Here is a 22,704-nt window from a genome sequence, read left to right as displayed (position 1 = left end):
CTTTCTGAAGTAGGTACTATTTATAGATGAGGAAACAGGCCCAGAGAGATGGTATAACTCACCCAAGGTCACAAAGCCAAGAAGAGATGGATTTGAGATTTGAACCCAGGCTCTAGTGCTTTAGAAATCTGGAAGGGACTCTGAGCTGGGAGGCAGCCTTGCCACTCACTGGCTGTGTGACCTGGGAAGGTGACTTTACTCCTCTGGCTACAGACTCCTTATCCGGCAATGGGTTAGGGTGTTGAAGAGTCTGCTCCATCCCAGGCATGGTTGGGGCGAGTTGCTAGTGCCCCTGGGAGAGGTCTCACATGGTCCCCTGGCCACCTCTGCCCACTTTAGCAGAATTCTCCCGCCCAGCCTCTGTCAGTGAGAACCATGATGCAGGACCTGACGGTGACAAGAGGGAGGAATATGGCGAGTCTGGTGGGCGGCAGTCAGAAGCCGACGATGGAGAGGTCAGGACTCCCACCAAGATCAAGGAGCTAAAGGTAAGGCCTAGCTTTCTCTTACCCTCTGACTTGGGGGTCAGTAGGCTGATCCTAGATCTAACCCCAGCCTGGGCCTTCAGGTGCCCCAGCTATGGCAGAGCTATGGGGTGCACCATGGACAGAGCCTGCCCTTGGGTCATGCTCAATATCTGGACATCCTTGGGGTGGGGTGAGGGTGGTGGGCATGCTGCACACCCGGCCCTCTTGCATCCTCTTTGCTCTGCTTTCAGAGCGGGACTCTGTCCCCTGAAGGACTTGGGCCTCCTCTTGCTCGCTCTTAGTTTGCCCGTTTGTCTATGATCTGGATCTGGACTCTTCGCCAGAGCATGATCTAGTCAGGTGTCACTGCAGGCCCTTACAAGTGTGAGGAACAAGTATGTTCCCATCCTGCTGCCCGACCCCCACTCCCCATATACATGCATACACACCCCCACTCCCAATATACATGTGTACACGATCAGGCAGGCATTAGCAACCTCAAATTCACATTCATTCACTCACAGATGTATAGTATATACTCTCTCACCCTTAGGTTTGTGCATACAGACATGCAAACAACATTTACATGTGTACAAGCATATGTACACACAGGCCAGGCATGGCTTCTTCTCAGTGAAGGGGTTAAGCAATTTTTTTTCCATCGTGTAGTCATACCTTGTGAGCACAGGCTCATGAACACACACTCATGCTGACAGCAAGAAACATGAATACCTGGAGATACTTGTGTCCCATCTCTGCCCATGTTACCTCCAGTCCCTCAGCCCCCTACTTTGCCTTCCTGGGCCCATCTTCCTGCTTCACCCCCTGTACCAGCTTCTGACTACCTCACTGCCCTGCCGGTGGCCCAGCCAGCTTCTCTGGCCTCTGCTGCTTGGGTGTGAGTGCTCTGGGCTCCCTTGCTGGACCAGGCCATTCGCGTTATCTCTAATCTGTTTGCTCTACTGACCCTGCTGGTTCCTTTCCCTCCTACCACATCCCGCTAGCCGGAGCAGGAAACCACGCCGAGACACAAGCAGGAGGTACTGCATGGGACCTGTCCCTACCTACCCAGCCATCCAAATCCCTCACTCATTTGTCACCATCCCACGTTCATCTCCCCTGCATTATCACACGCCCTCTTGTCAGCTTCGTCTCCACTTCCCGCACTATCCCGCTCCCACCTCCCTTGACAAGCTCATCTCTTCTGTTCCCTGCTCTGACTCTACCACCCAACCAGCCAGCTCTCCCTGCCTCCTCACCCCTACCATCCTCTACCCAGCTTCACACTCTGTCTATCCAGACCACTTGGTACTCTGTGCTTGCTTCTCACTTGGTGAGCATCCCACCTATGTTCACCAGCTCTTCCAGGCCATTGCATGCTTGCATTTAACTCATTTCCCCCATACCCCTACCCCAAACGGTTCCTTAGACTCACCTCCTCCCCCATAGTACTGTTTGATTATGCCCTCCATCTCATCTGCATCCCCTGTGTCCTCACCCCAAGTTCTTTTTGTGGGAGTGGGGTTGACGTGGGGAGGGGGGTGCCCTCTGAGCCCATCGGTCAGACTTCAGTTCTACCTCTTCCAGGCGGGGCCTGCCGCTGCTCCAGCTCTGGCTCTGTCAAGGAAAATCTTTTCCTCTTCCTCTTTCCATTTGTTGCTTCCCTCAACTTCTTCCTCCTGTGTTAACCACTTCTCCTTGCCTTTCTCACAGCTTCCACCTCTTCATTTGTACCAAACTGCAAGAGAATTGGGTTTTCTTGGGCTACAGAAGGAAAGGGCCAGAGGCTAGGGCACAAGAGGGGCCTGGTCTGGGAGTCACATGATCTGAGTTTCAATCCTTGTTCTGCCAGAGACCCATTGAGGGGTTTGGACATGTCCCCTCCGGTCCCAGGCCCCCATCTGCACAGCCAGGCATTCGGACTAGGTTTCCCCAAGGCTCATAACCTTCAAGGATCCCACTGCTCCCTCTAGCCTTCAGGAGCACTGTTCACAGAGCTAGCCCAGCAGGCTCAGGGTAGATATTGCAAGCTACATCTTGGGTTGAGACTCCATATCCATTGTAGCTCAACGCCCTCTCCACCCAAGCAAATTCCATCAGGTTGAACTTCCCAGACAGGCATTGTCCTGAGGGCATGCGTGTGCTAGGAGAAGACTAGACAGAGAATTCTGCTAAGCACAGCAGTCCAAGTCTAGGCCAGAAGGTAGGGACCAGGATCCAGGAGGCCAGAGAGTGAGCCAGAGCAGCCCAGGAGCAGGGTTGGTGAGTCCTCACTCCAGCAGATGCTGCCTGCTGCTGTGCCTTGGTTGTAACAGAGGGAAGTCAGAGGCATGGAGGTGAACTCTATGCCTGACTAAGACTGTGATCACAGCACCAACCTGCGGGATGTGGGTTGAGTTGGGTGTTCAGAGGCCAAGGAGTCAGGCAGGGGAGAAGAGAAGTTGGCTGTTTGACTAGAAGTCTCTTTTTAATCTTAAGTTCTGTGTGCCTCGGTATATGCACCTGTTGGGGCTAATTGGCCTTGCCCTGCCTGGCTCGTGGAGCTGTTGTCAGGGTCCGGCAGGGTCATGGATGGGAATCACATTGCTGATGTGGGGGCGGTGATGGCAACTGTCACCGCCGTCACTGCCACCTGCATCCCCTGAGCAGAGCTGTTCCTCTAACACTGGCTGCCCTCTCCATCCTTTCCCAGTTCTTAGACAAGCCAGAGGATGTCTTGCTGAAGCACCAGGCCAGCATCAATGAGCTTAAAAGGACACTGAAGGAACCCAACAGCAAACTAATCCACCGGGATCGAGACTGGGAGCGGGAGCGCAGGCTGCCCTCCTCACCCGCCTCCCCTTCCCCCAAGGGCACCCCTGAGAAAGCCAACGAGGTAGGTCTCACCCTGAACCCCTCAGTAGGGGCTGTGGGGAAAGTGGTATTGGGAAAGTTGTTGCTATGTACTGACTTACACTCATTCTGCACACCTGTATGTGCATATCCCACATTGGGATGGTAGGGATAGGGTAACAGTTTAGGCTGAAGAAGACAAATTCCCTAAATCTTTGAATCCTGGGCCCCAGGGACCACCTGGAAGCATGAAAAACTAAAAAGATTTGCAGTAGCTTGGTATACTCCCCTTCCATCAGCCATAGTATCATGGGGAAGGGGGGGGTGGTGCTTGTTGGAAATGCAGGTTCCTGGGCCCCACATCCGATCTACTGAATCAGAATATTTAGAGGTAGAGCCCTGGAATCACATTTTAAACAAGCGCCCCAGGCAATCCTCATGCACACTAAACTTTGAGAACCCCGGTAGTTCTATTCAGTAACCAGACCCTTTCATGCAATTGTGGGAGGATACCCTCCTGGAAAGGAGCCCTGGTGGCACAGTGGTTAAGCTTGGCTGCTAACTGAAAGGTCAGTGGTTCAATCCCACCAGCCGCTCCACGGGAGAAAGATGTGGCACTCTGCTTCCATAAAGATTACAGCCTTGGAAACCCTATGGGGCAGTTCTACTCTGTCCTCTAGGGTCACTAGGAGTTGGAATTGACTCGGTGGCAAGGGGTTTTTTACCCTCCTGGAAGGATCCTCAGAGCCCACTAGAGGAGAACAAATCCTCCACAAATATCAGATCTGTTCCCTGATGCTTCAGAAAAGGATCCCACACAACCTGCCTTTCAGAGTGGAAAGCATGGGATTTTTTTTTCTCAATCGGAAAAAGATGAAGATAGGATTTTGAAAATTCCTGTATTTATAATCTCAAGTTATTATTCTTAGTGCTTGCTAAATCTTGTCAATATTTACCCCAGTTTCTTCTTAGGTGTTTTTTTTTCCTCCAGAATTTCTGCTTATGTTCTCAGACCCTAGTTGAGGTCTAGACTTGCCCTGCCTGGGTTTGAATTCCAGTTCCTCTGCCTGCTAGCTAAGGACTCTGGGCTTGTTACTTAGCCTCTCTGAGCTTCCATCAAGTAGAGATAATAAAAGCACCTACTTCATGAGGATGTTGTGACAGTCAGATGAGATACAGCATGCAGAGGGACCAGCAGAGTTCCTGGCATGTGGTAGATGCTTAATATGAGTCACTTTTATTTCATTTTGAGAGTCCTGGGACTCTTTCACAAAAAAGGTTACCTTCAAACCAGAATCCTTTTTAATATTGGAAGGACCCTTGGAACCTGCTTGGTTCAAGGTTCTCATTTTACAGGTGGGGCCACTGAGTCCCAGAAGGGGGGATGGGACTTCTAGAAGAGGGGCCAGAACCTGATTTTCTTGTTTCCCAGGAATTGTATTTACTAGTAAGACATTAGGTCACAGCTGCCTGGGAGTAAGACCAAATTATGTGAAGACCAGTTGTAGAGTCAATTGGTGTGTGTTGCCCTCTGATACTTTGAAAATTGGTGATGCATCCATGATCTAATAAGCAGAGCATTTGATTGAATCAGCACTTCCCAGCCTGATCATGCCAGACAACAGAGGCATAAACTCAGAGAGAGCTATTCTGGTAGCTTCCTGGCTGGTGATTAACAAAATTGAGGATGCTTTGGGGACCATAGGTAGCCTTTATGACTGGTGCCATGGAAGGAGGACAAACCTCTGCATCCACTAAGGGCTTCTGTAGTCACCTTTCACACAACCAAGACCCTGGACTGGGGCCATGGGGCTGATGTGGTGAGGTCTTAGTGATGTTGCTAACACCCCAGCTACCTCTTGCCTAGAGACAGGCTTGGCCAGAGCAGCCTCTAGCCATTCCTGAAGTGGGCTGGGCCTTGGCCTGGCCATGCGTGAGGTGGGATGCAGAGAAAGTTGGACTCCAGAAGAGAAGAGAAGGGAAGGATGACAAGTGAACTAGTCTGGAACCTTGGAGTGCCTCTCTGGTAAAAAGCTGCCTGGCTTGGGGTGTGCCCCTCCTGCTGGTGATACTGGAACTGCTAGAAGATGGGTCTTATAAAGGGATAGAGCCTGTCCTCTCCCCCTCTGGATCCAAGAAGTGTAGTCCACTGACGGAAAGAAGTATGTTCCAGGAACTCATATTGGAGTGATGGACCACTTAGAGCTGGCTTGCAGGACCCACTGACATTTAGGGGCCCTTGAAGATTTGGGAGATGGGAGGAGCTGTGGACAAGGACTGGTCTAGGTCCTTGGGTGAGTGACCACCCCTCTGAGCCTCACTGCCTAGTCCATCTAAAGGGGAATCAAGATTGCTACTCTATTGAAATAATGGATATAAAAGTACTTCATAAACTGGAAAGTGCTGGACAGTCATGGGGTCATTGCTGATGGTGACTAGAATCCCTGATCCAAATATGGGCTTTGTGGAGGATATCCTGCAGGGGTGTGGCAGCCACAGTTCCTAGTAGCTTCCTCACATATGGTTTGTCCTCATCTGGGCCAAGGGGAACACAGTGGGAACTTAAACCAAAATAAAGACTCCGAACTATAAAGAACTGTTCCCATTTGCTAAACCAGGTTTTAGTTTCAAAGATAACTTTTTAAAAGGGCTGTGACCGACCCAAACTACAGGATTGAACCATAGCCTAAACCAGAGTCACCCAGAGAAGACCTGGAATCAGAGTCTAAATCATATGGTTCCAAAAGCTCTTGAATAAGAGTAGGCAAGGCGATGAGGTGGCCCAAAGCCACAGCACTGGCTGGTGGCTAAACGCGGGCCTCCTTTCCTCAGTGGCTCGGAGGGGCAGCCTCTCTTCATTTCACCCCAAGGCATAGCTCCTTCCTGACCTAATCCACAAACCTTAAGGATGTGGGATTTACCAAGCTGAGCTATTTACAGACTCTTTGTGTGTATATCTCTCTTGCTTTCTCTCCCTCCCTCTCTTCCTACCTCTGTCTCTGTCTCTCTCTCCTTCCCTTCCTCCCTCTTTCCCTTTCAACTGGCCCTGGGCCTCCCCTGCAGTCCCAGAGGACCCAGGACACCTCTCAGCAGGAATTGGTACCTGAGCCTGGAACAGCCGTAGGCTTGGAAGTGTTCACTCAGAAAAGCCTCGCAGCGTCTCCTGAGGTTACTACCTGTCCTCACCTTCCCATGCTTCTTCCCTCCTGGGACCTCCTGTCCATCCACAACCACCCTCTAGGTCTTAAGAAAACCCTTCCTCTGGGGTGGGGGTATGGACCAGACTCTCCTGTGCAGATGGGAGCCCTGGGTAGCTCATGTTGTCCCTAGGTTGTGACAAGGGGCCATCCTCATCCCAGGGATCCATAAAGGGCTGACCCCTCCTTCATCCATTGTTTCTCAGAAGGGACAGTCCTGAAACCGTTCTGGGAAGACCAAACAGCCTGAGTTAACCCTGGCTGCAAAGGGGGAGGCAGAAATTACCTCTCTGTCAGGTCCTGGTGAGGCATGTGACATCGGCCTGGCTCTGACTTCTAAGCTCTGGGATCGGGGGTCTTCCCTGAAGTCTTATCTCTGCTCAGAAACCTGAGTAAGGTCTAGCAGTGGCTGGTTAGGGGATGGCACCTCATGCATACCCTACATTCATTCTCTCTAAACTCCTCCTGGCTAGGGGCTATCAGGGTCTCCAGGCAGGCAAAAGTGGTGTCTTTCCCCAGTGAGTATCCTTCAGGTTGTAGAGATGTTAGGCAGGCAGATGTTCTAAATGAGGAGGGCTTTGTTCTGTGCCTAGGGTGGCAGTAGGTCAAGGGTTCTTGGTACTTCCTGTGCCCCCTGCATGGATGCAGGACACAGAGTCCAGGCCTAGGCATCAGCGGGCTGTATCCTCTCTGCTGGGACCTCATAGACTCAAGATTGGAAAGTACTGGCCATCATCTGTTGAACCTTCCTTCTCCCTGATACCTGACCCTCCTCTGTTGGCATAGTATGTGACCTGACAGAGAGGGAATTTCTGCCTCCCCATTTGCAGCCAGGGTTAACTCAGGCTGTTTGGTCTTCCCAGAATGGTTTCAGGACTGTCCCTTCTGAGAAACAATGGATGAAGGAGGGGTCAGCCCTTTATGGATCCCTGGGATGAGGATGCTCACTTGTCACCACCTGGGGACAACATGCCTTTCTGAATTCCCAAAGAAAAATTTTATAGCTGTTAAAAATATACCAGAACTGTAAAATAGACATGAGTCATCTACATATGTGGTAAAACATAAATCACAGTTCTATGCCATGAGTTTTCCCTCAGTGCAAAAATAAAAAACAAAACTACCAGCGCTATCTCTTGAGAGAAGTTGGACAGGAGTAGTCAACAGCACTCCAAGGTTAGGAAAACAATGATGCCCTGGAGCACAGAGATGCTCCTAGAACCAAGGACAGGTGCCCACACTGGGGTGGGAGCTCCCAACACGTGCCGTTTATCAGCACCCCTGCAAACTATCCATCCAGCCTCTTCCTCAGAGGTAGCTCTCACTATCCTTTAAGGCCTCCCATTCTGTCTTCAGTCATCAGTTGACCAGTGTTCGTACTGAATTAAAATCTGCTGTTCTGAATCACCTGTCTGTGGGCCTGGTCCAGCCCTCTGGTGTCCACAGGTCTGCTTTGCATCCTCCTCCCAGGACAGGCCTTCAGAGATTTGAACACTTCTCTCCCCTCCCTCCCACCCCCCACCATCCTTTCCTCTCGAAGCTGAACACTCCCAGTTCTTTCAATAGTTTCTCCCAGGACATGGTTTCTAGGGGGCTCCTTGTGCTGGGACCCCTCCCAGAATGTGACTCAGAGTTCCAGGTGGGACTGAGCAGCCTAGAGCAGAACCACCTGGCTGGAGATTTTCTTCTTGTCTTGGCTGTGTGGGAACAGAACCGGCTCCACCTCTGTTCCCAGCATGTTTCATAGCTTCTCTTTGGCTGTAGTGCCCCCAGCTGTGGCAGGGGGCGCTCTGAGCAAGGCTCAGTGGAAAGAACGGCTGCAGGGCTGACAAAATCTGGGGCTACCTTGACATTATCTCATCTTGTGAATCAGGTCAGAATGACTTTCAGACCAACCCCCTGGGCCACGTGTGGCTCCCCCAGTGCCTTGGTACCAGGGAAGTTTTTCTCTTTTATGTTCAGTCTTTTATTCTGTTTAGGATCCTGCATGTCTACTTTCACTTATTAGAAGCAGAGCTCCTTCTTCCCAACTGCTCACTCGTGATCTTACGCAAGTCACCTCCCTCCTGGGAGCCTCAGCTTCCCAGTCTGAAATAAGGATAATAATAACCTGCTTCACAGGTTACCATTAGGATTAAATTTAATAATTTAGACAAAGTGCTGACATTGCCTGGCACATAGGAACTAAATATCGGTAAATATTTCCCTTTTTCTCCCTGCAGACTCTTCCTTTCTGTTCTGTGCCAGGTCCCACCTCACTTACTCTTGCTTATGTAGCCTAGTTTCTATTTAGACTTGGGGCAGGAATGTTCCAAAAGGGGCCTCATTGAGCAACTTTGGCCATCCTTGCCACGCTGATGATGACCGTATAAACTAAAATGGGAGCAGCTAAAGGAACCTTCCCAAGTAGAAGAGGAAATAGCTGGCTTCTGTAGGCTTTCTAAGCACTTCTGTCTGGGATGGTTCAAGTGCTATTGTACTGAAGACTTAACAACCTGAAGGAAAATCTCAGAAACCCACACCAGACTTTGTCTGGACAGTCCCTCTTTGTTTTATCTCTCTTTCCTGTTGGCAAGATTCTCTTATTAAGATCTGATTCCATGACAGTCATGGATGTTTTGCTAAAATGGAATGGAGGAGGAGGGAAAGAGTTCACAATGTGAACTTGATCCTTCAGAATGCTCCAGATCTTATGTGGGGTGGAATTGACAAACTTCACACCAAGTCATAACCTGAGAGGGGCATGTCTGAAATGGAGTCCAAGGACATATGAACCTTCCCCCTCTCGTCGTTGGGAGCAGCTTTCGGCCCATGTTACTACGGAGGTGGTCATGTTAGGGTGGAAAGAACACACTTCCCAGAACCACAAATCAGAGACTGGGGTTCTAGGCCCGATTGCCTCTAGCTCACTTTGTTACTCTTGGAAAGGGACTTACATTCTGTATGCCTCAGTTTCCACATCTGTTGTCATGAGGGGCTTGAGTCAGATAAGTGGCTTCAAAGGAGGGAGGTACCTCAGGACACTGTGGTGGCCAAGCCCCTGACTTTAACAGGGCAGCTCCATATGTGTGTTACATATTAGACTTCAATTATTTATGTGAAGAAAGTGTTCTGTGGCTAAAAGAAGATTAAAAACTCAATGGACTTCTTGCTTTTTTAAGATTCTAGAGGTCCATTCATTCCGTCCTAAGCACCGTTCAAAGCTACTCTTCAGGGGAGGTGGAGGACAGTTTTGTAGATGGTTTGACAGTGCTATACTCGTTTGATACCTTTGACTTGCTGCTTGGATCTTTAGATCTTCTCCTTCCGTGATGTGTTCTGGCCAGCCCTTTTCTACTCTTTCTGTGGATTTTGTTAGAACTTTTCAAGGATGGGCTGTGGCATTGTTTCTTTTGGATTGAACGTCGCAATGTTCAAGCTGTTTAAGCCATTGTGGCAATTGATGCTAATCTCTAGAGCTGGCGGCTCCTATCTTCAGCACTAATTTGTTTCCTCCCCAGAGCTCTTGTAGAAAGGTCAGATTCCAGGCTGTGATCTATGGAACTTAGCTCAATGCTTTCCCTCAGCTTGATGTTAAGTCACAGTTGGAACCCATATTCCGTAGGTTGTGAGATAAATCATCAAAGATCTCAGGCATCAAAAATCAGACATCCTTGTTCTGACTCTACCATCAACTAACTGTGACCTTGGGCAAGTCACTGACCTTTTCTAGGCCTCAGTTTCCCCATTTTCACTTTCAAAGATTCCATATGGCATAAGCTACTTCCCCTTATGACAGTGGCAGTTATATTATTAGAAGAGAAAAAGGGCTCTGATTTCAAGGAAACGTGTGGTGGTTAGGCTGGTCCTGACCCATCTATGGATCTCTATTTCCCCGTGGTTAACATGGGGAGGACATAAGAGCCTATCCCATTTTACCAAGTTTAGGGGGATGATTGAGGAGGGTCATTAAGTAATTCATTGGGTACCTTGCTGGGGTAGCCTTGATGAAGATGACTGGCGTTGTTTTGCCTTCTTCCCCCTCCCTCTCTGGGGACATGGCATCTCAGAGTCCACCTTTCAGCTGTAGATCTGCCCCTTCTTACAGGGAGAAAAAAATGACTCATTCTTCAGGTGCCTGATAATTTCATGTTAACTCTTCTTGCTCCAATTGAAACGCAGGGTTCAGAGCATTGGGTATTTATAGAAAGAGAGTACGCTAGGCCAGAAGAACTCAGTCTCCTTAAAGTCGCCACTACGCAGCAGGAAGAAAGTGGGGCAGACCATGCAGATATCTTTGCTGATGGCAGACTCTCCAAGGTAGATGTTCTAGTGGACAAGTTTAAAGTTGAAGTGGCCACAGAAGAAATGGTGGAAACCAGAAGAATGAACACCCAGCAACAAGGGAGGATGATTTCAAGTCCTGAAGATTTTGAATCAGTGTGGGAGGAAGGACCCTGGGTCAGGGAAGGCCCAGGAGGGGCTTCCCTGGCTGCAAGCTGCACATTGGTAGAAAAGCTCCTGGAAGGCTCCCAGCTCAGGGTGGGCACTGGGGAGGCAAACATCAGGAAACACCGTGTCTCAGCTGGTCAGCAGGAAGGTCACAAGGAGCTGAGGAAGGAGCTGGAGGAATTCCAGACTTGTGAAAGACCCACTGCCCCAGGGACCAGGCCAGCAGAGGTGGACCTCCTGTCTCCAGCCTCTGACAAGGGAGGACTCCAGTCATTTCTGCTAGACCCAGCCCATGTGGAAGCCAGAGCTGACTCAAGTGATGAAACTGATACCTCCTTTGCTGAAAGGAGCTTCTATTTAAACTATGGAGAGAAAGATTCTGAAGACCAAGTCCTCCCTCCCCACCTGGAGGAGAGAGAAGAGCATCTGGATGCTCCTCCTGTCAAAGAGACCAGGCTGGAGCTCTTGGAGGAGCTCCTAGAAAGCTCTGTGGTGAATTCCTCAGACCAGCCAGGCTCTGCTTCAGCTCTTGACAGGAACAAAGACGAAACCCACACAACTTCTTCAGAGGAAGGGGCAGGGCCCCCCAAGAACCATGGAAGACCAGATGACTTTAAGGCCTTTGTCAAGCAGCTCAGTAAGGGCCCCTCTCCAGGGCAGACATTTGCTGTGAACTGGGAAGAAGTCCAGCAGGGGGTGGAAGGAGAGTTGACTCACTCAACAGCCAGTACATCGGAAGAGGAAGAGGCCCCTGTGAATAGAGATTTGATGGGAAAGGTTGAGAAAAGTTCCCCAGCAGAACTGAAGAACGACTCACCTCACAGAGGAAGGGAAGTACACCCAGACCTTGAGGCCTGTGCCCTTCCTTGCACCATCCCTCCTAACAGTGTAAGTAAACCAGCCAAACTGGGCAGAGAGAGGGGACCATTTCACACCCAAACAGGAGAATCTGAGACAGAGGACAGCGAAGCCTCAACATTTCTTCAGATGGAGGTAATCACCCCTATTCCAGCCTCTCCTGATCAGCTTGAGGCTCTGGCAGCGCCAGAGGAAGCTTCTCAAAACCCAGCCCCTCGTGGGTCACTGGAGCCTTCGGAGCTCAGGGATCCCTTTGGAGAACAGCTCCCGGTATTTCTCAAACATGCCCATTCTCCCAACCAGAGCCTTGATCCCAAGGACCTAGTACGGTTAGTTGTGACTCCTGATGGGGGTGAGCGCAGGGCACCTCCCATCACCAGCAGAAAGCCCAGAATTGTCCCTGAAGAAGCTGAGGGGGCCATACCCCTGGGATGGATGTTCTCTTCAGGGAAGCAAAAGGAGATGACCTCTTTCCAGGCTGGGAGCCAAGAAGGCTCCCTGGAAGATGTTAGCAAGACCTCAGTGGCCAACAAAATTAGGATGTTTGAGATCCATGGAACTGAAACTCCCCGAGCGAGTCGGGGTGAAACAGGGGCCTTTCCAAATGAGTTGTCTTCAAAGGCTTCCATAGGCCAGGTAGAGCAACAGCAGAACAAGTTTTTAGACCTGGGCTTCATCCAGCTGCGGCCCCCAGGAGACTTTGCCAGCCCTAAAGTCACACATTGTTCAATGATGCCTCTAGCTACCAAATACTTCGGGAACAGTGTTTCTACCACATCCCACCAGGAAAGATGCATGGAACTAGAGCTCTTGTCCCCTGATTCAGGCTGTGAAACCACACTGGAGGAAGCTGCTGGGGTAACTGGCCACATAACCCCAGCTCCCACCACTGCCCCCACCTGGGGGAGCTGACCGCATGCTACGTAGTTCTTTAGAAGCATGTTTCAGTGGCCCCTCATCATTACTGCAATCAGATGCTGCTTGTCCATCCCTATGAGTTCTTTTCCTGAGATGGGCTTGAGTGTTGCCAGGCTGAATGACAGGTTCATCTGCTTGACCCATGTTAGCCTGGCCCTAAAGACCCCCAGCTTCTGGTGTGACATGGTGCCCGGAGGGTCCATACAACTCCAGCGGAGAAGCCAGCAGCACTGCCAGCCAACTACACACTTGCTTTGCCTTGCTGCTCCCACCTGCTAGATTCCTACCTGTCTTGCTTGGCTTATCCAGTGATCTTCCTTCATCCTTCCCCTTCCCTTGTTCTCCTGCCTTGGGGAAGCTGACAGTCCAGAGGTTTCTATCCTTCACTTCTGGTTCCCTCTTGGTCCCAGTGCCAAGTTCCTTTCTGCCTCCTTAAGACTAACTATCTTCTCTAATCCAGAACAAATCCGGAGATGCGATCAGGGAAGAGAAGCGCTTCACCAGCTTAGCAGTGGACACCCCTGGGAAGGGAGGGCACCTGAGATTCGCCAGCCCCTCAGGCCCTCAGGTCTCTGCAGTTCCTCTCTGCCTTGATGACCCAATCATCTTCACCTGCAAGGATGTGTAGCTGTGTTAGATTCCCACCTGCCTCTGGCAGTGCCTCTTGTGGCTGGCTGCTCAACTCTGGCTTGTCTGGAATGTATTCCTCACACTTCTCAACCTTCCAGAAACTGGCTACAGGGAGGCTCGAGTAGGGCTTTGTGCCCCTTGCAAGTGAATCTCTAAGCGTACTAAATCTCCAGAACCTGAAGCCAAGTACTTTTAAAATATGTTGTGGGTGTTACATCAATTTTAAAAAAACAATGCCATGAACCAGTAAAAAATGTGTGTGTGTGGTGTTTAATCCCTGACAGGCCAGTTGAGAGGTATGTATGTCGGACAAGAGTTGCTGGTTCCCCTTAGGCATTTCCTTGACCTGCTGTTGTCAATTACACTGATGGGACCAGAACCTCCAGTGTGTGGCCTGCCTGCTGGCCCACTTGTGGAGCTCCCGGTTGAATTGGTGTACCACCTAGCTCCCAGAGAGCTTTTGCCCAAAGGGCCTTACCTCATAATGTTCCTTCCTCTAAATGATGCTGACCCATCCCACAGAGACTCAGTGGAATTGACAAACCATACTGGCTTTCTCTTTGTCCCTCAAAGCTCTTGGCTCCAGCCTCTCTGTCTTACCCCTCCTGGGTTTCCCTGAATCCCTGGGTCTCCCTCCTTATTTTCTGTTTCTCAATGCCAACTGCACAGGATGGGCCTGGAGTCCAGGCTGCTATTCCTGCCTTTCGCACAGTGCTGCTTTTGATAAGCTCCTAGATCCAAACCTTGGATGGAGCCTCCTGTCCAGAGCCAACTGGCAGGATGTTTGCTTTGTACTTGCTTTTGCCCTCAGTGCCTCAACTGGCAGGATGCTCAGAAAAGAGCATTCCCACCTTTGAGAAGTTTTTGGTTTTATCAGCTTGTTTTGATTTTAAGGAACCTTTCCTGGGGCCATTTTTCTTTTCCTGACCTGCTTTTCCATTTGACATGGCCCCAAGATTTCTTCTGACATTCACCATCTTGATTTCTCTCTCTCCTCCCACCCCACATCCCCATTCCTTTGATTTTATCTGGCCATAGAGAGCAGGGCTGAGGGAGGGCTCGGAGGAGAAAGTCAAACCATCACGTCCCAGGGCTCCAGAGAGCGACACAGGAGACGAGGACCAGGATCAGGAGAGGGACGCCGTGTTCCTGAAGGACAACCACCTGGCCATTGAACGCAAGTGCTCCAGTATCACAGTCAGCTCCACGTCCAGCCTGGAGGCCGAGGTGGACTTCACGGTTATTGGCGACTACCATGGCAGCGCCTTTGAAGACTTCTCCCGCAGCCTGCCTGAGCTTGACCGAGACAAAAGCGATTCAGAAACTGAGGGCCTGGTGTTTTCCCGGGATCGCAGCAAGGGGGTCCCCATCCAGGATGACGAGTCTGTGGAAATCGAGGATAGCCCGGATCGAGGGGCCTGCTCCACCCCAGATATGCCCCAGTTTGAGGTACAGTGGAGCATCATAGAGACCCCATGTGCCTCCTCCCTGCACTGCCTGTTCAGAGGGCCCTGGGCCCTCTCTGAGAAGACTGAGCAGCCAGCCTGCAGCCTAGATTCCCGCATCCTGAAGCCTGGTCTCACGTTGCATGACTGCCCCTCCGCAGAACAGCATGGTTCTGTGCTCGCATGTTTGCCATGTCGGTTTAACCATAATATGCACTCCTTGGCGTTTTAACCCTGTGATCCCATTGCTTGCCTGGGGTCAAGTGGTGACAGGGTGGGAGGGTGGGAAGCAGGCTGGTCTTACTCAACTGCTCCTCTTCTCCCTGCCTGTGTTGCATGGTACCCACAGAGAGCATGTGTTTGTAGGCTGTCGGGGGCTCCTGTGACTCAGTCTGAAAGTTGGATGGTTTTTACTGTTCTAGGCCCAGGCTTCTCTCCGCAGGGCTTGGGCTTCCTGGGGAAGGGGCAGCAGTTTCAATCCATCTGACCCTAGGGTCTTTGGGTGATAGTGGAAGCTCCTGGAGAAGAGGAAATGTCTCACTGAGGGGGCACAGGATAGACTGTCTAGGTCTCTCTGCTTTGTGTCCCTCCTCTACAGAGCTGCAAAGGGATCTTTATAAACCACATCTTTGTTCACGTCATTCCTTTGCTCAAACATTGTTTCCAGCCCCAGCCTACCACCCACCACACTCTCGTTTTCCCCACGTTCCAGTCACTGGAATAGGAGCTGTTCCACTCTGGGCTCTCACTCCATGCTGTACCTTCTGCGTATAAGGCTTTTTCTCTCTTTTTCTGCCTTGAAACATGTCATGTTCTAGGACACAATTCAGATGTCAGTTCCATAGCATAAGTTTTCCTGACCACCCTGGGTAGAAGTTTTCCTCCTTCTACAACCCCCTCCCTCTTTAATGCCTCAGCTCTGGCATTATCCAAAGTAGTCAGGTTATTGGCTGACAGGTCTGCTCTCCCACCAGGTGGGAGCTCCTCTAAGCCAGGAACCACACCTTGCTTGAGGCCTGGCACATCCCAGGCACTTAAAAGATGGTTAACGGAAAGAATCAATAGATCTTAGAGTTACAACCATCTGTATAAATTCCCCCCGCCACTGCCATCCCACCAGATGACTAGCTAGACTTTCATTCATTCAACTCAGATACGTTAATACCTGCAGTGTGTATGACCTAGGCCCAATGGAGGCCTCAGAAGAAACTGATTATTTCACCTAAGACTTCTAGAGTAGATTGTAAACTGGTAGCTCTGGGCCAGATCTGGGCAGCAGATGTGTTTTCTTTGACCCTGATTTAAAAATCAGCATATTGAATATAAATTCCAGACTTTTTTGATTTATTTATTTTTAAAATTTCATTTATTTTGCTGTTGTTGTTGAGAATATACACAGTAAAACATACACCAATGCAACAGTTTCTACCTGTACAATTCATTGACATTTATTACATTCTTTGAGTTGTGCAACCATTCTCACTCTCCTTTTCTGAGTTGTTCTTCCTCCATTAACATAAACTCACTTTCCTTTAAGGTTCTTATCTAATTCTTCGAGTTGCTGTTGTCAGTGTGATCCCATATAGGTAGTTCTTAAAAGAGCATAATGCTCAAGGCAGACATAAAATCCAGGGTTTTTTTTTAATATTAAAAAATCAGAAGATCTGGCCACTCAGAACCTGCATTCCTGAGTGGCAGCAGTTGGCCCAGTCTGAGTGGAACCAGACATGCTCTTCATTCACCCTGGTCCTCAACAAGTCGACCTTACTCCTTTACATCTCCTGCCCAGCTCCTGTAGGCATCCAAGCGTGTGGCTCCTGCTCTAAAGAACAATTCAAATGAAGCAATGGGGAGGTGGTGGCACAGCCATTGAAGTCATTCAGGATTCAGTGACAGTAATGTGGGGCCTGGAACAGAGTATATTAATTGGATACAGGAACTGGTCTTCTAATAGTGGCCTCAAAAAAACAGCATGTAACTGTCATGAAGTTGTGTGGTGTGAGGTCATGGGGCAGAGCTAGCCGGGTGCTGGTGGTAGTTCTGGCTTTCCTGTTGGGTTGTTTGTCTACAGCACCACCCCATGCCTCTGTAGCCCCGACTCACATACCCTTCTGGAGACTTTGGCCAACTGTGCTGATGGGAGAGAACTTCCTGACCCTACACCACAATTGCTTGTAAGCAGGAATCATGCTAGAGCTTGAGTTATGGAATATTCTTTCTCATCTCCCTACAGCCAGTGAAAACAGAAACCATGACTGTCAGCAGCCTGGCCATCAGGAAGAAGATCGAGCCAGAGGCTGTACTGCAGACCAGGGTCACCACTGTGGACACCACCCAGGTAATCTATGAGTTCCCATCCCTGAGCACAAGTGTTGAGTGTTTGAGGGTGGGTTCCCACCATTGTGGCCAGGCCCCTTGGCTAACCTTTCCCACCTTAGCTCCTCTGGAGACCACATTTTAACCCTGATACTCTTTTGAGCCTCAGGGTTCTCCCTGGGCTCTCAGCGGGGAGTGGGGCAGGGGAGCTGGTTTCTTATCCTGGGCAAACTACAACCTCTTAAAGCCTTAATTTCCCTGTCTATGAAATGGAGATGATCATCTTCCACTTTCTCCTGGGAGTGTTGTGAGGTCTAGTGGATTAGGAGCCAGGGAGGTTTCTTGAGGTACCCAGGGGATTCTTTGGGAGGGAAGAGGGAGCAATCCCCAATCCAGCTTTAGTCAGAACAACTCACCTTGTATAATTTTATATGCATGGGGGTTCCACATCAGATTGGCAAAATAAACAAACTGAAAGCCAAATATCTTTTGTCTTAGCAAGAAGAAGCATACTTACCACCTTGGAGAAAGCAGTCATAAATAAATACAGGTGCAATTCTTACAGTGTATTTCCTAAGTTCCTTTTGTGTTTTTAAACTTGAAAATTGAGATTGTGGGTCTGATAGATGCCATCTTGGTTCTTCCTGGCCAGAACAGCTTCAGTGCTGGCGGCTTTCTTGCCGTGGAGCCCAGTCATTGTCTCAAGAACTGAAGTAAGAAATAAACAACCACATGTGGGCAACTATGTCCTTTCCAGATTTTTTTTCTTCCACTTTTATAACATGCATACGGGCTTTATAGGCTGCCTGGTCAAGACTCTTGAGTCCTGACAGGCTGTGTGACCACTGACGGGCTGTGTGACCACTGGCGAGCTGCTTCCCCTCTCTGGCCTGTTTTATTTTAGTAGCATATGTTGGTGTTTGTTTTGTTTTCATATAGAGACATACAAAGAAGAAAACTAAAAAATGACCCTAAACCCCACAGCCCAGGGGCCCTTATTGACATCAAAACAAATAAAAATATTCACAGTTATGAAATTCAAACAGAAAATAATGAAAATTTTCTTAAGATTCCTCCCAGAAAAAATGTATGCATATAGCAACATATATATATATATATATACACCTGCATCTCTGTATATTTAATAGTTTTACACAAGAGATCACACTCTTTTGTGACTTGATTTTTTTCCCTTAATAATTATCTTAGAAATCCTTAATTATCTTAGAGATTATAATAATTATCTTAGAGATTCCTATTGGTAGCTTTAAAAAAAACCCATTGCTGTCAAGTCGATTCCAACTCATAGTGATCCTATAGGACAGAGTAGAACTTCCCCATTAGGTTTCCAAGGAGCAGCTGGTGCATTCAAACTGCCAACCTTTTGGTTAGCAGCCTGAGCTCTTAACCACTGCTCCACCAGGGCTCCACTAGTAGCTATAACCCCAAAACCAAACCCGTTGCCATCGAGTTGATTGCAACCCTATAGGACAGAGTAGAACTGCCCCATAGAGTTTCCAAGGGGTGCCTGACAGATTCGAACTGCCCACTTTTTGGTTAGCACTATTTAACCACTATGGCACCAGGGTTTCCTTAGTAGGTATAGATCTACTTTATTCTTTTTAGTCCCACCTCGGAGGTGAATCTTAATTTCTTTAGTCCATCTCCCATTGGTGGACGTTGTGGTGGCTTTTGTTTTTTGCAGTTAATGATCAGTGCTGCAGTGAACTTCCTTTTTCATACTTTTTGGTAGATTTTTCAAAGTTTACATCCAAAGAGTAAATTCCTAGCAATGAGAGTGCTAGGTCAAAGAATTGGTGTTGTTGTTAGTTGCTGTTGAGTCTATTCTGACTTGTGGCAACCCCATGTGTGCAGAGTAGAGCTGCTCCATAGGGTTTTCAAGGCTGTGACCTTTATGCATTTAAATTTGGATAGAATTTGCCAGATTGTCTAGGATTGTTTTTCCTTTGTCAAATCAGATGGCTGAAATAAACTGGCAGAGCTCTGAGGCCCTCTAGTGTGTGGTATGCCGCCATCTTCAGTGCACTCACGTAGCCCATCAGTTTGTCTGTGATTGAGAATGCCGTGAGCCTAGGTGACAGATACCTCCAGGATGGATCTGGCTCTCCTCACCTCTAACAACCCCTCCTCTGGCCTGCAGGTTGATGGGAGTGCCCCAGGAGGGAAGGAGTTCATAACAACTACCCCCTCCATCACCACGGAGACCATATCAACCACCATGGTAAGTAGGACCCAGGAGGCCTCCCTCCCTCTGACCAACCCCCTCTCCCTCCAAAATAGCCAGATAACAAGCTAACATCACCCTGGAGCTTCAGGGAGACCTCATCTGCCCCCTGCTTCACCAGGCATGGGACATACAGTCAAATTCTTTATAGTACATTAGTTGCCATAGGAAATACAGTCAGACCTCAGTTTTCCAAACTGAATCATGTGGGAGGTAGAATCCCTGAGTCTCCGTTATCTGGACCATCTTAGCCATGGAAGGGGGTCAGAGGAGGGATGGTATTATTTGATTATCGATAACAATGGGGGCTATGCTGGTGAATCTTACTGTATGTCTGAAGGAGAACCTGAAGATCCTTCCTGAGGACCCCCCACCCCTCCGAAGCTGTGCATTTTCTATGTCTCAGGCCACTTCCTCGCCTTGGTCAGTAGATGGCGTTTGGTGAACCTAAGTTGGATTTTGGACTAACTCCTGAGGAGCCTTGTAGTTCTGCTACTTGTTTGCTGTCTGACCCATGAAGGAAGGCCGTTTTCCTATTTTGGCCTCTGGTTTCCTCATCTGTAAAATGGGAATAATCCCCATCCTGCCTGGTTGACAGGTTTTTGTGAGACTCTAATAAGATAAGATCATTTGATGATGAAACAGAACAGAGTGTTTGGCACACGTGCCATGGTGCCAGGCAGTGTGCTGGGAACTGTGAATGGATTGTCTAATTGAATCCTCACTCTGAGGATTGAATCCTCATCTATGAGGTGGTTGCTTTTTTTCTCCACCCTTTACAGATGAGGAAACTGAGATTCAGAGGGGCAAAGTGACTACCCAAGGTCACAACCAATAACTAGTAGAGCCAAATCAAACCCAGGCAGTGTGACTCCAGAAGCCTCATTCTCAACATCAACCACTTTGCCCTACACCCTTCTCCTGACCATGGTGAATGCCAGCCAGGTGGGGCTAAGGCTGGGGCTGGACTGGGGCTAAGGCTGGAGAAGGTCCTGAGCTGTTGGAAGTTGTTTTCAAACGTTTTCTCCTGCCAAACCCCTGATAATGCATAAGAGGAGAATGTTATCAGTTTGGACTACCCAACAAGTAGGTTCTGAATAAGCAAAGATTTTAAAATAAACCCAAACCCGTCACCAGCTTGCACACTACCCTGGGTCACTCAGTTCTACCTCTCCCTTCAACCGTTCACCACATGGCATCGAGACACTTATAGGGATAAATTTAAATTCATTCTTATGGTGAACAAGCAGTTCATGTCATTCATTTGTTCATCCATCCATCATCCATTCATTTGTTCCAAAAACATTTATTAGTCTCTATTATCTGCCTGGTACAGGGATACAAAGTTGAAGAAAATATACTGCCTGCTAGAATTCACTCATTCAAAAAATGATCACAAGCACCATTGATGTGTTGCACCCCTGGGTTAAGGTCCTGGGCACACAGTGGTGAACAAGGCCCAGCTCTTCCACTTCCTGGCTGGATGACCTGGGGCGAGTTACCTGAACCTCTCCAAGCCTCAGTTTTCACTTCTGTAAAATGGGGGTGAGGGGGAGTAATAGCACATACCTCAAAGGGCTGATGTGAGCATGAACTAAGATAATCTATGCCAAGTCCTTAGCACAGTGCCTGGCACATAGTAAGTGGTCAATAAGTGTGAGCTGCTGTTACTTTTTTTCTGCTTTTGTGGAACTTAACAGTGTAATAATGCTGTCCTAGGGTGCACAGGGAAGATAGCTGTGGGCAGAGAAGCTGGAGAAGGCCTTCTCTAGGCAGTGGCATTTGAGCTATGCTTGAAGGATAGACTAAGGTACAACCGTAGGAGAAGGCAGTCTAGGCAGTGGGAACAGCAGATGCAAAGGCAAGGATGGGAAGCAGTGTAGCATGTTCAGGGAAAAGCAAGTGGTTGGTCAGTGAATTGAGATGTCAGATGTGTGCAGGAGGAGCAGAGGGAGAAAAGGCTAGAAAGGAAGGCTGGGACCAAAGCTCAAAAGGCCTGAAATGTCATGCAAGAAGTTCAAACATCATCCTGGAGACAATGGGGAATCACTGAAATATTTTAAGTAGAGGCATGATGTGATGATCAAATATGTGTTTCTGTGTTTTAGAAAGATTACTCTAGCAGCCTGCGTGGAGCATGGACTGGAGCAAAAATTACTTTCCTCTCTCCCTGCCTGTCTCCCTCCTTCCTTCCACAAATATTTACTGAACACCCACGATGTGTGAAGTACTGTGCCAGGCACTGTGAATTTAGCACTGAGGAAGATAAAGTTCCTAAGCTCCAGGGCCCACATGCCAAAGGGAGAGACAGAAAGAGGAGGCAGGGAGCTAGTTTAGAGGCTGGTCCCCAGCTGGGGCAGGGCCAGAGTGTGAGGAGGTGGCTACAGAGAAGGGGACAGAGGTAAGAAATGCCTGGAAGGAGGAAAGTACAGGATATGATCATTGATAGAACATTCAGGTGACGAAAGGGAAGATGGGCTAGTGACGCGTTCACTAGTCCAATGGTTCTCAAAGTGTGGTCCTGGGAATCTGTTAGAAATACACATTGTCAGGCTCCATCCAGACAAACTGAACCAAAAACTCTGGAATGGGGCCTGGCAATATTTGTTTTAATAAGCCCTCCAGGTGCTGCCCACCCAGTTTGAGAACCACTGGTCTAAACAAAGCACAGGAGGAGGAGAGGCAGGTTTGGTGGTAGGTATGTGTCAGGGGCGAGTGGAGGTAGAGAATTCCATTTTGGATCTGTTGAGACTGAGGTCCCTGTGGGACATTTCCAGGGGATAATGTCTACAAAACATTCAGTTTTAAAAGTCTGGGGTTCTCCCGGACACTCAGGGGCGGCCGTTGGCCCCCTGCATTGCTCAGCGTGTGACTCCCTGCTGCAACCAGATGCCCGTGCCTACACCAATCACCCATGCCTGTCTAGGACTGTAAATGAGAGTCTGTACCACACGCTTGGTGGCCAACTACCTGGACACCTGAGCTGAATCCATACAGGAGGAGTGGGAGGACTCCTGGGCTCACATACTTAGTGGCAGGTCTGGCCACCTGGAGGCAGGACATTGGAGCTTCAGGGGTGCCGGTGATCAGACTAGCTCACATGAACAGCCTATTTGGGCATATCAAAACAAAACAAGAAGCTAGGACACTGTAAGCAAGCATAAAATAAATAAATATAATAACTTATTGATGGCTTGGAGACAACAGTCAATATCAAATCACATAAAGAGGCAGACCATGATGGCTTCAGCAAGCTCCCAAAATAAAGAATCAAGGAATTTTCCAGAGGAAGAGAATTTCTTGGAATTACCAGAGGCAGGATACAAAAGATTAATATACAGAACTCTTCAAGAGATCGGGAAGGA

The 22,704-nt window shown here is 48.9% G+C and overlaps 1 protein-coding gene across 1 annotated transcript in view; it reads left to right on the top strand.

The window, feature by feature from the left end:
- EPB41L1 (erythrocyte membrane protein band 4.1 like 1) overlaps positions 1-22,704 on the top strand; it is a 75,287-nt gene that overhangs the window by 35,607 nt on the left and 16,976 nt on the right. Inside the window, exons 12-15 of the mRNA XM_023724957.1 lie at positions 340-488; positions 3,160-3,342; positions 17,012-17,116; positions 19,256-19,336. Coding sequence (XP_023580725.1) covers positions 340-488; positions 3,160-3,342; positions 17,012-17,116; positions 19,256-19,336 — 518 coding nt within the window. The remainder of the gene's footprint in view (positions 1-339; positions 489-3,159; positions 3,343-17,011; positions 17,117-19,255; positions 19,337-22,704) is intronic.

The sequence above is a fragment of the Trichechus manatus genome, unplaced genomic scaffold (assembly GCF_000243295.1).
Source record: "Trichechus manatus latirostris isolate Lorelei unplaced genomic scaffold, TriManLat1.0 scaffold00008, whole genome shotgun sequence".
Classification (NCBI taxonomy): Eukaryota; Metazoa; Chordata; class Mammalia; order Sirenia; family Trichechidae; genus Trichechus; species Trichechus manatus.
The sequence above is the reverse complement of the archived record's forward strand: the minus strand, read 5'-3'. Positions and strand labels throughout refer to the sequence as shown.